This window comes from Oculina patagonica, chromosome 13, assembly GCF_052425735.1.
Source record: "Oculina patagonica isolate OP01 chromosome 13, crgOcupat, whole genome shotgun sequence".
In the NCBI taxonomy this organism is placed as follows: Eukaryota; Metazoa; Cnidaria; class Anthozoa; order Scleractinia; family Oculinidae; genus Oculina; species Oculina patagonica.
The window spans coordinates 16,788,697-16,805,132 of NC_135770.1; the positions used below are offsets into that span (position 1 = coordinate 16,788,697).

Sequence of the window (16,436 nt, forward strand, 5' to 3'; positions counted from 1 at the left end):
TCACGTGCCACGCATAAACCATAGCCTGCGAGCAGGCTCTCTATTCGGGGGCAACGCGGTAAATTGAACTCTTCGAGCGCCGAAAGCGCGATCTCGCGAGTGCCGAAGGCGCGAGTCGGCGAGCGAAGGGAGCCGCTGGGCGAGCGAAGCGCGGAATCGCGCCTTCGGCGCTCGAGGAGTTCAATTCACGTTGCCCTCGAATAGAGAGCCTGCTCGCAGGCTACCCTCGACCCTTTGCCTTGTGACTTTCAGTGTACTAGGATACAACGTAGAGGGATCGAGCTAAAAGGTATATGACTTCAAATCGTCAGAAGCCAAAAGACATATTTACACCGATGGAAAGCTAAAACGTTTGGTCTAGTTATAATTAGAAATCACTATGCCAATACCCTGAAGCTATTCTAGGGGTGTGATCGTGAACGAGGTTTTGATCTCGAATCGAAAAAGTTGGACAGACGTCTTCAAATTCTGTCATGGAAAAATCTCTCAAAACTTGTGACAATTTTCTCTCCCTTAGTTTTGGTGTCCTACGCACATTTTTTCGTGAGGTTTTTAATAGTGCCCCTTTAACCGAACAACGGACGTTTTTGAACAGAGGGCGATAGCTGTAAGTTGTTGCTCTTGTTCCTGGCATGCTGTCGCCACGCAAGTGAGCCAGAAAAATCGCATTTTAGCATTTAGAGTTGGACGACTTTCACGAAATATCGACAATATGCGCCAAAGAAGGACCTTCAACATTTAGTAACCGTAACTCACGTCGGTTCTGCCAAACCTTAGACCTTAAACCTTGCGTGAACCTTAAACCTTGCGTGAACGTGCAATAAAATAGGTAGAAAATATTTTCTACTGATGAAGGGACAGTGGGTAGGGGTGTGGTGGCGGAAAAATAGGGAGACTGTAACAACTTCAGGCATCGTTTACACGGACGCGGTTATTAATCAACACGCGGTTTCATGACGTCGGAACTGCATCGAAAACGACACGGTTTCGAAGTGTTTACACGAAACATATTCTACCATTTTCCAAGTGTTTTTGAACGTGATTGTATATACAAGCGCTGCACTCTGTGTGAGGTTCGTCATGTTTACTCTTCGCGATCCAGCCAATTTTTGGCAAACACTTGACCGTTTTCAAATCGATGCGGTTTTGCAGTTTACACGACCAATGGAACCGTATCGTTTTGAAAACGCTCCACTTTTGAGAGCGTTTTCAAAATGATCCGGTTTCAGTTGTGTCTCGATCGGCGCCGTGTAAACGAAAGGTGTAACCGCTTCGAGAGCGATGCGATTATGTACAAATGAAACCGCGTCTGTGTAAACAGTGCCTCGCTCCGTCTCGTGTTAAAGGGGTGTATCCGATTTTTGTCAATTAACAACCTCGTCCCCTGAAAAAAAAACCCTGTCAAATCAAGAAAATACGTGCTATTGTACAGTTGTAAAGCAATTAAGTACAATTTCGAAACATTTTCAACCGAACGTTGCTTACGAAAACGAGTATATTCAGTTACAAGTCGAGTCGAGTAGATGCGGGACGAAAAAGAACTCTTCCCTGACTCCCAAAAACTTCGGTAAAGCCAGCACAGAAATCCAAAAATTCAGATGCATGCTATCTTTGTGCCATTTATTTCAAAATTTCAGTCGGTGATTTCTGCAGGAAAAAAAAAACAATATCTTTTCCGCTCCCTCACCCCCACACTATAAAGACCCCGCTTCCCTACCCATGGGTTAAACCCATGGGCTGTTTGTACTCTCCCCAGTTTTCGCTCTAATCAAGGAACCAAGATGGCGGCTCGTCGAACTGTCTGAACCAGGGCGGGAGAAAGCTTGAACGCACGGATTATGGGCCGAAATTTATTGATCCTTGCAGTTCTTTTTCCAATTGTTTGTTTTTTACTGACCAAATACCAAGATGGTGATTTTACGTTGTTGATTTACGAGAAGATCGGTCAAGATCCGGCCTTTGCTTTACGCGGGAAAGTGGTCTGGATTACTGGCGCTTCCAGCGGTATCGGTGAATATTTGGCTTACGAACTGGCAAAATATGGCTGCAAATTAGTGCTGTCTGCAAGAAGGAAGGATGAATTAGAGAGAGTCAAGGACAAATGTGCATGTAAGCAAAATAGCGCAAAAGAACTTCTGCAAAGTATGCTTTTGATATTCCGGGGATATTCCTCCCCGTCCCCAAACGACCCTCCGAAAGCCCTCGACGCGCTCAAACACGATTATTATTCATTGTTGAGTCTTATCTGTAAGATGCAAAGCTAGGAAAAACCTCCCCCTTTTGGAGACCGCACGTCAAAACGTAGCACACCCCTCCCCCCCCCCCCCCTTCCCCGTCCCCCGCCCAGTGTAGCGTACCTCCGAAGTAAGTAGAAATAAAATATGGGGAAAAACAACAAAATCCAAAAGTAGCAATGGTGTGAAAACCCTGCGTATAAGAACCTGGATTTTTTAATTTAGCCTAAACAGGTTCTTGTATATTAAATGTACTTAAAGCAAATTTAGACTACCACGGTTCATAAAATAAGCTCTTCATTAAATATATTATATTTAAATATAATTGTATCTATAACAAAATTCTTGATTTTGATTGGCTCTGTGCGCACCTATTTGCCGTATAATTGGTGGGCGATCATGAGGGTGTCCAATTACAGGGTATCCAATTTAAACAACTTTAAATTAGATACCTGTAATTGGACACCAATGCCATTTGCGGGTCAATTACGTGCATTCAAATGGGTTTTTTTTTCTACTGTTTTCCTACTGTTAGTCCAACCAATTGAAATTTGCCAAGGTTTTTAAAGACTTCCTTACCTCAAATTTTGTTATTGGTACAATTAATTAGTAATTGGACTTCATGTCGTACAATTTAGAGAGTAATTATTGTGCTCATAATTTCAAATCGGCTTCGCGCTGCATGCTTGGCCCATGTTGAAATTACTCACCCGACTACTCCCTGAATTGTACTCCACTCGGTCCAATTACTATTACTAATCAGATGATGATCTATACCTTATGCTTTTACAGCATCTCTACTTTTAAGCCTTTATAGGTTCTCATGTGGAGGGGGCTTAAAATGAAAATTTTAGCCTAACAGGATCTTAAATCCCAAGTTCTTATATGCAGGGTTTTACTGTACTTGTAAGAGGGTGGTAAAGGTCGGTGAAAAGGTTGATATAGATCAAGTCTCACAGAAAATTAAACGGCCCTTTCACAATTCACAAAAGATATAATATCGGCATAACTCACACAGAATGTTTTGGAAAATCACAGTTAACCACTACGATGGAAATCACGATTCATAAGGAAAAAAAAGCCATATCAGATTTCCCGGGAAATATAAAGGAGCAATCATAGGTCACAAAAATGCCCTTATTTAATAAGCACCCTCTTGTAAGGACTGAGAGGTCGATACTAGTACACCAAATATTCAATACACTGATATTTTGACAATTATTTAGGAAAATATCAATACAGACGAAAAATATTGTGCTTTCATTACATTTTCAATACTGCACATGTGACCTGGGCCTGCAGTCTTCTAGCCAATTATAATGAGGGGTGTAGTGGGGGTTCATTATTGGAAATGCAATTTCTGAATTGGACTTCACCATACTTACTGTACATGTATGGCTTTTCCTTTTCTATTTGCCAGCCATGGCCAATGAACTCAATCCCTCATTTAATAAAGACCAAGATATTCTGGTGCTGTCTTTGGACTTACAAAAATTTGACATCCATGAAAAACTGTCCCAAGTTGTCCTCAAGCATTTTGGAAAGGTATTGATTCTAACTCGCTATTTATTATAGCCATCTCTTTCCTTGTCTCATTTATCCCTGTAGTTCCCAATTCTGTTCCGTCGGTCAGTCACGTGCAAAGTTAACATGCCTTCTACCTCAGTCACAGAACTTGACTTTTAACTAAGTTGGATTCGTTTTTCTTTTCGGTAAGGCACTTGTGCAAAGCACCAGCACATTTAATGTCTTATTCCTCCAGGTTGACATTTTGGTGAACAATGCCGGCAGAGGACAGATGAGATCTTTGGTGAACAAAACTTCATTAGAGGTCGACAGAGCTCTTTTAGATGTGAATCTTGTTGGTACCATCTCTTTGACCAAAGCAGTTCTCCCACATATGATTGATCGTGATGAGGGACAGATTGTGGTGGTGAGCAGTGTCCTGGGAAAGTTTGGTAACTTTTTGTTGTTGGTGTTGTTGTTGCTGTTGTGGGTAACTTACATCCATTAAAACCTTTTTTAGTGTAGAGTGCACTAATTACTATGGTTAGGAGGCTAAAATGCTATCAATGGTACATGTAAACCTCTTTTACAAAAAAACTGGGATTAAATGCGATCTTAAAAAAAGCAATTTTTGTCTTGAAGAATAAAATCACACACTGCATGAAGATATGCTACATTTTTATTATGGAACTTGGGTGTTTACGGTTGAAAGTGAGTCTGAGTTTCAAGGGGACTCTTTCTGAGTTTCTACCATGTAGTTCTATCCATCCTTCCATCGGATTGGTGAATGCACAGTGTCAAAGTCAAATCAAAGTATTTTCACCCTTCAGATTTGCACAGTGACATTTTGAGATGAAGTTTTTGACAAAAAGATACCTATCATTTATATGTGAACATTTCCTCACAGGGTCCCCTTATTCAGCAACATATTGTGCAAGTAAGCATGCATTGCAGGTAGGTACTGGACATATTGTTCTTTAATAAACTTATGTAATTATTTTTATTCATCCACTGTAAACACTATATATGCTAGTGTTTTGTGATCTGTTGTCTATTGTTTTAAGAGCCTGTTAATTTGGCATGCCTTATTTTGAGATGTCAAGTGAGCGATTTCTATATTAGACTGCAAGTTAGAAGGGCATTAAAGGCAGTGGCGGATCTAGGGGAGGGGCCCAGGCCCCCACCTTATTTTTAGGTCAAACAGAGGCCTGTAGGGCACAGAAAATGTAATTTTTGAGAGCGGGCCACCTCTTATTGCAAGGCCCTACACTTATCAGAAAGTCTGGATCCGCTACTGAAAGGTAAAGCCTGCTGTTGAGGCAAGGGGCTCATCAGGGCAGAGCTTGTCCTGGTTTCGGTAGCATCAAGCAGATATTTCTAATCCCCCCTGGGTGAGATGTTAGTCCATCACAGGGTTACCCACCATTTCCAGGTACCAATTTATACACCTGGGTGGAGGGAGGCACTGAGAGTTTAGAGTCTTGCCCAAGAACACAATGCAGTGCCCTGGCCATGGCTTAAACATGGGCTGCTTGATCTTGAGTTTGGTGCACTAACCATTTGGCCACCATGCCTCCCATGCAAGTTAGAAGAAGCATATGATTTTTTCGTTTTGTGTGTCTCCTCCACCACACCTGCAAAATGGGCTCATGTTGACGTGATAGTTAAATGTTCCTCAGATTGCATTTCTTCATGCCATTTAAAGTCTGGACCCCGCACCTTTTTCTAATGATAATATTTATAATTATAACTTTACCAGGGATACTTTGATACTGCACGGCTGGAGTTAGCTGAGCACAACATTCATATACAGACAGTCCTTCCAGGACCTGTGAAGTCAAACGTACATCGTCATGCTTTCACTGAAGACATCAATAAAGTAAGATTGTTGATTATAAAAGGTTTCCTTCTGAAAAAGTTGAGATCGCTTTTGGTGAGATCTGTACAGGCCCGCAAATGATCCCGACCCGCAAATGATCCCGGGACTGCAAATGATCCCCAAATTGGACCGCAAATGATCCCGGGACCGCAAATGATCCCAAAATTGAACCGCAAATGATCCTCGGACCGGAAACAGTCGCCTAACCGTAAAAGTTGGATTTGCGTGGACTAAAGAATTTGGACAGGGGATTTAAATTTATTTAATCCATTTCGTATTTGAACGATTTACTAAAGTAAATTCAAAACCACAACTGTATCAATATAGCTGATAAATATGCTCCGATTAGTAACCTAAAACGTGACGTAAAGTTTAACAATCCAACCAACAGAAATATGAACTCTCTCCAATCAAGGGATGATTTATTTGCGGCGAAATGCTTTAAGCTGATAGCCATTCACACGCAGTCACGCAGCCTTTATAGCGACATTATAAATGTCTAGACGTAAAGTCTGGAAGAAAGTTGAGTTTTGTTGCTGATTTCTATCATATCGATCTCCGACTCTTGTTATCGAGCTACTCTCTTTCGAAATCTGTGGTTATTTTTTTCTTTGAATGTCTTCATCAAGTCACTGAAATAAATTCTGACACAGGCAACTAAAAATTCTCTCAAAAACTGACTTCATTTTCGCGTAGCTTTCAGTACAGATTAATTGACAGTAAGAAATTTGCACGTGCAAAAGTTGACAGCTCTATGTGTGCGGTATGCAAATAAATTTACCTAGAGACGCTGTAACCGTTTACTGCATTTCATTTTATATTTGCAAGAACGAATTGTGAAGGAAAATGTGTTTTCAAATAACGATTTCAAAATTTGTCATAAACTCCAAAATTCGCACGTAGAAATTTTGTGCGCTTCCAAGGAAAAGGAGGCTCAGCATTGTACAGGAAGTGGCTAATTAGACAGCAGAGGCGTCTTCGAAGATTCATGTTTATTTTTTAGGTGCGTTTTCTAAATGAAAAACTTAGATAGTCACATGTTAATTTTGTTATTTCGCGCGTTATTTTCACCGCTTTTAATCGTTGCGTTTTATTATGCCTGAGGCACTTGGTCTTTTATAAAAATACATCCATAGACGATTCATAAAGCCCACGCCATTCCAAAAATTCTGTTGTATCATTAACACAAATCATTTCCGGTACTGGGATCATTTGCGGTCCAATTTGGGATCATTTGCGGTCCCGGGATCATTTGCGGGCCGGGATCATTTGCGGGCCTGTACAGATCATTTCGTGTGTATAAGCCTAAGTCCTGTAACGGCAACGCAAGTAGACGCAAGTTTTCAACTTGCGTCTACTTGCGTTTCCCTTTGACCAGGACTTGTGTGCACTTGCGTTGACTTGCGTACACTTTGGTCGACATCATTAAGTAAACGCAAGTTTTTCACCGTTTGGCCACCCAACGCAAGTCAACGCATTTTTTACAGTTTACTTCAAATACTGAATTGTACCTCGTAGCATTTTAAATGGCTTTTTGCAAACTTGCGTGCACTTGCGACTGAAATTGCGTGTCCGTTTGGCCACCTAACGCAAGTCTGTACGCAAGTTCAACTTGCGATTACTTGCGTTCACTTGCGTTACCGTTTGGCCAGGGCTTAACTTGATAATGATGACATGATAACATGGAGTCATCGAAACGTCGTTCAATTTCCTTATCGCTGATTTTTATTGTTAAGTATATTTCCTTATGTTAATTGGACTAAGTTAACATCCAATCGAATCCAAAGACTTTATCAAGACTTTTGTTTTTACAGACCTTTTCCTCTGATATTGACGTGCCAGTCATGTCAACTGAACGCTGCGCACAGTTAATGGCAGTAGGCATGGCAAACAGTTTGGATGAAGTCTGGATCTCAGAGAACCCGGTTCTGCTAGTGACATACACAAACCAATACTTTCCAAACTTCTTTAGATGGTAGGTGTTTAGTTACTTGAAACTAACCATTAAACCTAGCATCTGCTCATTTCACGTTGTATTTTGCAGAGGCCGGCTAAGAAATGTACCAAAATACAGTCAACTCCCACTATAACGGACACCTTTGGGACCACGATTTCGTGTCCGTGATAGTGAAAGTCCGTAGTAGCGGGAGTAATTCTCAGTAATTCTTATTCGCAGGGACTTAAGAGGCTGTATCTGTAATAGTGGTCTGCCTGTTCTGGCTTGTTAAATAGATTTCGCTCTTTTCTAGTGTGTTGCAAGGCTTTCATGTACTTATACTAAAAACACAATTCACTTGACCGGATCATTAATTTTTTTCGAGTTTTTAAGGATTTTCGGTTCACCCGAACGAGCACTTGTAACGACCACTGTCAAGGCTTAAATTTACCACAACTTTGAAAATTAATTAAAAAAGAACTAACAACTTCTGTACCAAACAAACACTACAGCCTGTTCAATTATGTCTTTTTAATTTATCACACCAACTTTCACGAACATTGAGCTCGAATCAAGCTAGCAGCAAAACATTAACGACACCCCTATCACACACCTTGATGAAACACTTGAAAACGGCTCAGATTCAAACTTTATTTTTGAAAAAGTGAGGCGGTCTACTTCAATCAAACCAACGCAGCCGAAAAGTAGATGTAATAGAAAATGTTCCTATCGAAAAAAACCTTTTGGTATCGTCTTAATGAAATATTTACAGTTGTGTAAACTTGCCCAATTTCGAAGATCTTCATGTTTGCAGCCATTTTGAGGGACTCGTCAGGACGAGGAGTTTCATCAACTGGCCTCGCAGACATACCTCACACCTTCAGAAATAAACAAAGATTAGATATAAATGCATTGCAGTTCAACTGAAAGAGAATAAATCGTGTTTAAAAATGGAAGCTCGACTTACATTTCAACGATTTCTACGGGCGTAAGGTCATTCTTGTTCGAATTTCGCTCGATGATTCCACAACAAATAACAATATTTGACACGCAGACTTTGACTGAATGTAGCGTTTGAATCAGTTATAGGTAGTAACCTCGTGCTTTCCCTTCTTTACCGGCGTACAGCGAAGTTGTTTTCACGACAAAACAGCAAGCATCAGGTAAAGAAGACCAAACTGACATGTTTATCGATTGGTCGGTTATATACTTCATGTATGGAGTACCGTTGTGTACCGTATGTGTACCGTATAGTGCCTCATACATGAAGTAGTGACCGACAGGCCGTTTCTTCAGCTGTTTCTTCGACGTTCAACGTTTTGCGATGGAAAATCTTTGCTGTACGCCAGTAAGGAAGGAAAAGCACAAAGTTACTGCCTTGAGCTGATTCATAGGTTACATTAAGTCGAAGTTTGTATGTCAAATATTGTTATTTCTAGTGGAATCATCGAGCGAAATTCCAATAGAAACAACCGTACGTCCGTAGACGTCCGTAACAGTCAAAATGTAAGTCGAGCTTCCATTTTTAAACACGATTTATTCTCTTTCAGTTGAACTGCACTGCATTTATATCTAATCTTTGTTTATTTCTGAAGGTGTGAGGTATGTCTGCGAGGCCAGTTGATGAAACTCATCGTCCTGACGAGTCCCTCAAAATGGCTGCAAACATGAAGATCTTCGAAATTGGGCAAGTTTACACAGCTGTAAATATTTCATTAAGACGATACCAAAAGGTTTTTTTCGATAGGAACATTTTCTATTACATCTACTTTTCGGCTGCGTTGATTTGATTGAAGTAGACCGCCTCACTTTTTCAAAAATAAAGTTTGAATCTGAGCCGTTTTCAAGTGTTTCATCAAGGTGTGTGATAGGGGTGTCGTTAATGTTTTGCTGCTACAATCTTGGACAAAACTGTTGAAACACTTAACAAATTTCCACCTTTTTAGCCAACGGAGTTCAGTTTTGCTACCCCCCTTCCCCCCATTTCAATGTTGGTAATGCTTTAGTGTTTTTAAAACAAAGCCTGTGGAGCCGCAAACCACAAGAAACAACATTGAGTAGGGGGGAAGGGGGATAAGATATTTTAACCCGCTTGCAAGTCGAGTCATTTGCGAAAAATGCGTGAAATGCGTATGTGTCAACAAGTTTTGTCCAAGATTGTGTAAACGGCTTTTTCATGAATTTTGAGGAATTGCGATATTTCGGTGAGCTAAGGACCCATATATAATTAAAACTCTTCGAGTTGCTTTTGTAAAAATAATTTACGTCTCCAAAATATTGGTCACTTAAATTTTACAGGGAAAAAAGAGACTTCTCAGGTCAATGGCGCACGCATGTTCTTTCCTAGGGCGGTCGAATATGCTACTATGAGTAGGGCAAGCGCTTTTGAAGACCATTGGACGTGTTCTAATCATTTAAAAAGTATTTAACCAAAGAATCCAGTTCTAAATTATATAGAGAGGACATTTTGCAATAATAGGTCATTTAAAAATAGCCAGGTATTAGGGGTCACGTTCCAATATCCCGCGCTGACCCGCAGGATCTTAACACTAAATCCCGCAATTTTCGAAATGTTGTTTCTCCCCTTGAATTTAGAATTCAATAGATGAATTTTTGCGACAGTCGATTAACTTTGAATGCTAAACATAAACGAAGCGAAAAACTACGGTTAACAAAGGTTTTCAACGGTTAACGGCAAGTCTTTTGTAAAGAATAGAAGATGTCAAGGTATCTTTTATTAATAGCTGTTAACCGGTGTTAACCGTGTGTTAACCGTTCAAATCACTAAAAATTATCTTGTTTATCGTTCAGAATCACAGTGTTTACGCTAATTCAAAGTTGTAGCAGACAACTAAGGGTAACTAGTGCGAATTGAGAGAGAAAAGTCCTATTTAGTACACAGAAACAGTCGTTAGCAATAGTCTGTTATTAACTGCCTGTTTGTCACGCCGCGTCCATTTTGTCACGCTTGAGACGTTGTGGCGTGACGCCATTGCTTTTCACGTAATCCCACTCATAAAACGCCTGTAGCTTAATGCATTTTCGTTCTTTTCCTATGGAATTGTAAATACGTTACGTTTTGGCTTGTTTTCTGTACTGAACGTTTCTTTTTATGACTTCATTTGTGTGAATTGTACTCAGGTCGTTTGAATGTACACAGTGTATCGACTATTAGCGTTACAAATTGTTCTAATTACCATCAATGACGCACATAAAAACCAAACTTTGTATTTTATCTGAAGTTTGAAAATGTAGACATTTGATGGAAACTTGAATCAGCCCTTCAATAAAGCCATTTCCTATTCAAATCCTTGAAAAGACTCTGACTGAGTAGAATCAGTGAAAGTTCTGTTGACTCAATTGGTAACGAGCCTCCGAAAACCCTTGTAATTGATGATTCCATGGATTAATTAAAGCCTGTCGTGGCAACGAGCAGTTGGTGGTAAAGAACTCGAAGGGTACAAAAAGCTGAAGGCGTTTTATAGCAGAACTGTAAAGCGTTTTCTACTTATTAGCCAAAATATCGTTTACACAATCTTGGACAAAACTGTTGAAACACTTAACAAATTTCCACCTTTTTAGCCAACGGAGTTCAGTTTTGCTACCCCCCTTCCCCCCATTTCAATGTTGGTAATGCTTTAGTGTTTTTAAAACAAAGCCTGTGGAGCCGCAAACCACAAGAAACAACATTGAGTAGGGGGGAAGGGGGATAAGATATTTTAACCCGCTTGCAAGTCGAGTCATTTGCGAAAAATGCGTGAAATGCGTATGTGTCAACAAGTTTTGTCCAAGATTGTAGCTTGATTCGAGCTCAATGTTCGTGAAAGTTGGTGTGATAAATTAAAAAGACATAATTGAACAGGCTGTAGTGTTTGTTTGGTACAGAAGTTGTTAGTTCTTTTTTAATTAATTTTCAAAGTTGTGGTAAATTTAAGCCTTGACAGTGGTCGTTACAAGTGCTCGTTCGGGTGAACCGAAAATCCTTAAAAACTCGAAAAAAATTAATGATCCGGTCAAGTGAATTGTGTTTTTAGTATAAGTACATGAATACCTTGCAACACACTAGAAAAGAGCGAAATCTATTTAACAAGCCAGAACGGGCAGACCACTATTACAGATACAGCCTCTTAAACTCCTTTCACGAAGTAACGGAGTGTCCTTAATAGCGAGGTGTACGCAAGGCGGGAGTTGACTGTACTGCTCATTAAAATTATTGTTAATGTGTAGTTCCATAAATTATCCATACCTCCCCCACGGAAGGAATAACTCCCCCTTCCCTCTGGAAATTCCAATAAACCTTTCATTCATTTCCTTAAAGTTTCTGGCCTTTGAGACTACCTCCCACCCTCAGGAATTTCCAGTCCCTTCTGTGGGGGGAGTATGGGCATTTTCTGGAGCCACACAATCTATTGTTTGAAGACGTTTTCATTGCCGTTGCCGGAGTTACTTTAACGTATTTTCTCGATCAGACGCCGGGCCCCGATTAAACGCCGGGTCAAAATAGTTTATTTTAAAATAAACGCCGGGGGCGTTTGATCGAGGTCCCGGCGTTTATTTGCGGTCGAGCTAACAAGTAAATATATTCTCTTCAATAGGACTGCTGCGACATAAGTACGGTATGCTGCTTTGGTAATTAAAATAAATGTTCAAAGGAAAAGTCTGGCGTAGACTGCTTGCAGTCTGTTTTTCTCTCGAAATTTAGCCAGGGAGTGCAAGGCTCGCGCGAGGAAGGATTGGGGCGAGAGTGTCATCCACCCGCCAGTTGAACCAGTTTGCTCACGTTCCTGATATAACCGCGCGCTCCGACCCTAAGAGACCTAGTCTAATATAGTCCTAGTTTGATATAGTCCTCGCTGCCGTTGAACTCGCGAGGAAGGACGTTTAAAAAAACGAGGAGGACGCTGGCGACATTAATATTGCCGTTTTTGAACTTGGAACTTTGTACCCATAGTTCTTACTTTCGCCTAAATTGTTCATAAAATGTTTATACAGTGAAACCTCGATTTAACGAATAGCCAAAGGAACTGGGGAAATTTGTTCGTTATATCGAGGGTTCGTTATATCGAAAACCTCGATATAACGAATTTGCGGAAAAACAACCAAAATGTTCGTTATATCGAGGTATAGTTAATAATTATTTTTAACGCTGTGACGTTGCACTACCCAGTATTTAATGCTTTGAACTGTCTGAACGCCTGTCAAAAATTACATTTGTGCTTTAACGTTTAATTTCCACGTTGGTATGGGCATATGTCTTTGAAGTTGTTTTCTTGTTAGGATTAAAGTATTTTCATCCTTGTTGGTCTGTTTTACATTCATGTTTTGTCGCGTGTTAACTAAAATTCGTTATATCGAGGTACATTTTACGTTTGGGCTCCCGGATTGTGTTCGTTAAAACGAGGATTTCGTTATATCGAGGTTCGTTATATCGAGGTACTGCTCCATACATTTTACTGTACATTTGGCCGGGCTGAAGAAAATTGTTCTTTATACCGAGGTCTTCTTTATATAGAGGTTCGTTAAATCGAGGTTCCACTGTACTGATTGTCACAAATCCCGATTGAAACTAGCCTGCGAGCAGGCTTTCCGCGCGAAAAAAGAGAAAAGAAAAAACCCCTTTCCCTTTTCACTTTTTTCGCGCAGAGAGCCTGCTCTCAGGCTAGTTAGCAACACACACACGTGCTCTATCCGCAATAATGTTTATTTTAGTAATAATCATCCTTTGAGACCCAAGGACAGTTTGTCGGAATAGGAACGAAGAGAAAAATAGTCCTGCCTTGACAAACCGCACCTGGGTCTCGGAGAATCGGTAATAATAAATCAACCTGAAAAACTGAGACACAAATTGCACTTCGTTAATAAACGCCGGACCCTGATAAAAGCAGGGTGTACCAAACCAAGTTTGAAATAAACGCATGGGCGTTTAATTGAGAAAATATGGTACTTAAACTTCATCATGAGCTGAGCTACTGGAGAGAGCCAAATTGCCAACGCTAGCGGACATTTTTATGTCCTAGTAGCATCTGTAACATTTTTGACGAGCATACTTCTACATATAACCTGAGCAATCAGATTTTTCTACTCCTAGATACAACACTGTTACTTATGGAAAGCACTCTTTGCGTTATGTTGGTACCCAAACTATGGGGCAAACTTTCTAGGGCTGACAGATCAGCCAAGACACTGCAGGCTTTTACAAACTGTATTCGCAAAAGGGATATAACTCGCTTAATGGACACCGGCTGTAATTGCTGCATCCTATGCTGCACATAATGCCTCTCAAGTCAATTCATTTTTTCTTTCTTTCTTTTCTTTTAACAATTAGTTAAAGATTTTATCATAGATTATAATGACATTTTTTATATGACTTATATATATTTTTATTGTATTTATAATATTAGTATTGGTGTAGTTTTTAGTTTTTAGCAGTGTCCCCTAATTATTATGGTGTTTTTCCCAGGCTATAAGGTTTTTGACACTTATCTTATCTTATCTTATCTTATCTTATCTTATCTTATCTTATCTTATCTTATCTTATCTTAATCGGATTCATTTCGTTGTGTTCTTGGGAAGACACTTGGTACCTGCAAATTTTATATTGCGGGTAAACCCTGTGGTGGACTAGCATCCCATACAGGGGGGTAGAAAAACTCCTAGTAACTCCTTGCTACGGTAACCGGGATAAGCGGGATAAGTATGTGACATTTATTTTACTTGTTTCAAAGTGCTGTTTGTAGTACTGTTTAACTTTGTAATCTCTGTTTTGTCCGCAGGATATGTAAGAAGTTCGCGATGGCAGTGACAAGTGTGTACAAATCATGAAGAGCAAGGGCCTTCATCAGAAACCCAAGTGACGTGCTGGTCAGGACGAATGAGATTTTTGGACGTTCGCGCGAATTGTTTATGCGCATCCTTACTGCGCACTCAATTCACGTCGCAACATCACGCACGTCATGCATCGAGCGCGCGCGCTGAGAAAATTTAGGGTTAGTAGCCGTTGCGTAAACTTCGCTTGCAGTTAACTCTCTTAGATATTCGGAGACCCCTACTTTATTTTTAACAGGTCACTTTTGTTCACGATTATCTACGTTTTGCGAGAATAAAAATGAAAAAAAATCTATCGATTAAAAGTTTGATTTTTTTGGTCTCACGTGCGTTTGAATTCCACTTTTTTGAGCTTTTAGTCTTGTTGTACGACGGTTTCAAATGCCTCTTTCAGGCTTAAGTCTTACAAAAAAGGATGGAGACACTAGGAATTATTTACGCAACGTACGAACTTCTATAAAACATGACAAAGATCGTTTGCCCGCGTTTACTCATCTTCGATAGTTTTAACTGTAAACCCTGAAACCATGCTGAACTACGTGCGTTATTTTGTTTTAAAATCAGGGTAGCTTTTCACACGATTTATCTCTGACACGAAGTCAGTGACCCCAATTTTCTGACATGAATGAACGTCAGAAACCCACGAACTGAGGAGGATAATATAAAGAAAACAACAATTCCCACACTTTTCTCTAAATTTTCACTGACCAGTAAACAACTTTGCCTGAACATAATTATTAAAGAAAATCTTCACTCTTATGACAAGTCGACGCTGAATTGTTTACAGAAAAGTTTACAGAATAAGGGAGAAATGACATTAAATCCTAATAATATAAACGGCAAGCAATGCATGCAGAAGCGATGACGTTTCCCAAGGGGATCTTTAATAATTTTCAGGAAATTTGTCTACTAAAATAAACGTATACAACGTCTGTTTTGAATGTTTGCTTGAAAGTTGCGTTAGCTTAGCTTGTAGCGTAACATCTGGTATAAGCCTTTTGCCCTTATATACGATACACGATACTTCTCTCGAGCGACCAAGGTCAAACGTGGTCTCGTAAATGTTTACGGAATCTCACAGAACTCGTCAAATATTATTTGTCCCTTTCGTTTATTTTTTTTTCTATTAGTCCCAGGAGTATTTTACTTTGTGTTCTTCGCAACGATTTATTTTTGTGCTAACCTTGATCTCTGTTCACGTCTCATTTATTTCTGTAGTCAGTTCTAGCCTGCGAACAGGCTCCCGAGTGGGGTTACGCGTTGACGTAATCGCTTAAAAATAGATGCGTAATACGTACATGCTTGGAACATCATATTCAGTGAGAATGTTGTTTCACGTTTGCACAAACCCTCGTCAGCTAATGCTACAGAAACCTGGACATGCTCTGGCGGCATGGGACACTTGGCCCAATACAGACTTCGCCTTACCTATGCATATGCGGCGTACAAAGCTAAACTTTTCAGTGACTGTCTTAACTTTTGGGTTAAAAGCGAAGGATTTCAGAAAATTAAGACGTCTATCAGTCAACCACGTACCCAGAGTCTTCATTCCCCTTTATCAGCGGTCGGGAAACTAGCTCGTGCTGTGAGGAACGAAGAGACTCGAGGCACGAGATTGTCTATCAGTTTTGACGGGAACTGCACGCGCGAGCCGCACGCGTGTAAGCGACACGTGCACGCGTGTGAGCAATGCTGCGACAGCGAGTGTCGTCATCAGGGCGAGAGAAGGCCTTCTCCCGCCCTGTCGACATGTAAGCGGCGTCCGCTCCGTCAGTCTTTTCCCCGCCGTATTGCTTCGCTCGCCAGTCGCGTGTGCCCCAAGGTATATTCGCGCGTGCCCCAAGGTGAGCCTGCTCGCAGGCTACACACGTGCCGGTAGTGCGTTGACCGCTGCCGGTGGGGTGGATCTCCGCTCGCACTATATTTCCTAGACTTAATTATTTTAAATTTCAAGTCTTCCCTTGTCAATCCCATGCCGGATGTAACCAGTTTCATACCTTTATATCTCATATTGGGAGTAATTCCCCTCCTCCCAGCAATCTTTGAACTTCCTGTT

General features: G+C 40.5%; 2 protein-coding genes and 1 long non-coding RNA gene across 3 annotated transcripts in view; 1 reads left to right on the forward strand and 2 right to left on the reverse strand.

The window, feature by feature from the left end:
• Positions 1–16,436, reverse strand: part of LOC144634552 (mitogen-activated protein kinase kinase kinase 10-like) — a 33,336-nt gene that overhangs the window by 7,423 nt on the left and 9,477 nt on the right.
• Positions 1,792–14,685, forward strand: LOC144634644 (dehydrogenase/reductase SDR family member 7-like). Its single transcript, XM_078493664.1, has 7 exons — positions 1,792–2,109; positions 3,655–3,779; positions 3,997–4,192; positions 4,648–4,694; positions 5,500–5,619; positions 7,434–7,594; positions 14,329–14,685. The coding sequence occupies exons 1-7, from the start codon at positions 1,839–1,841 to the stop codon at positions 14,375–14,377; spliced, it is 969 nt and encodes a 322-aa protein (XP_078349790.1). The 5' UTR covers positions 1,792–1,838; the 3' UTR covers positions 14,378–14,685.
• Positions 8,072–8,658, reverse strand: LOC144634746 (uncharacterized). Its single transcript, XR_013567259.1, has 2 exons — positions 8,523–8,658; positions 8,072–8,433 (listed from the first exon to the last, which is right to left on the reverse strand). It is a non-coding gene; the product is annotated as an uncharacterized LOC144634746 (long non-coding RNA).

Bases quoted from the DNA above. Each gene is read 5' to 3' on its own strand.
- LOC144634644 (XM_078493664.1), top strand. From the start codon at position 1,839: ATGGGCCGAAATTTATTGATCCTTGCAGTTCTTTTTCCAATTGTTTGT. The intron at 2,110-3,654 runs GTAAGCAAAATA...TCTATTTGCCAG, and splicing joins AGTCAAGGACAAATGTGCAT to CCATGGCCAATGAACTCAAT. The intron at 4,695-5,499 runs GTAGGTACTGGA...TAACTTTACCAG, and splicing joins CAAGTAAGCATGCATTGCAG to GGATACTTTGATACTGCACG.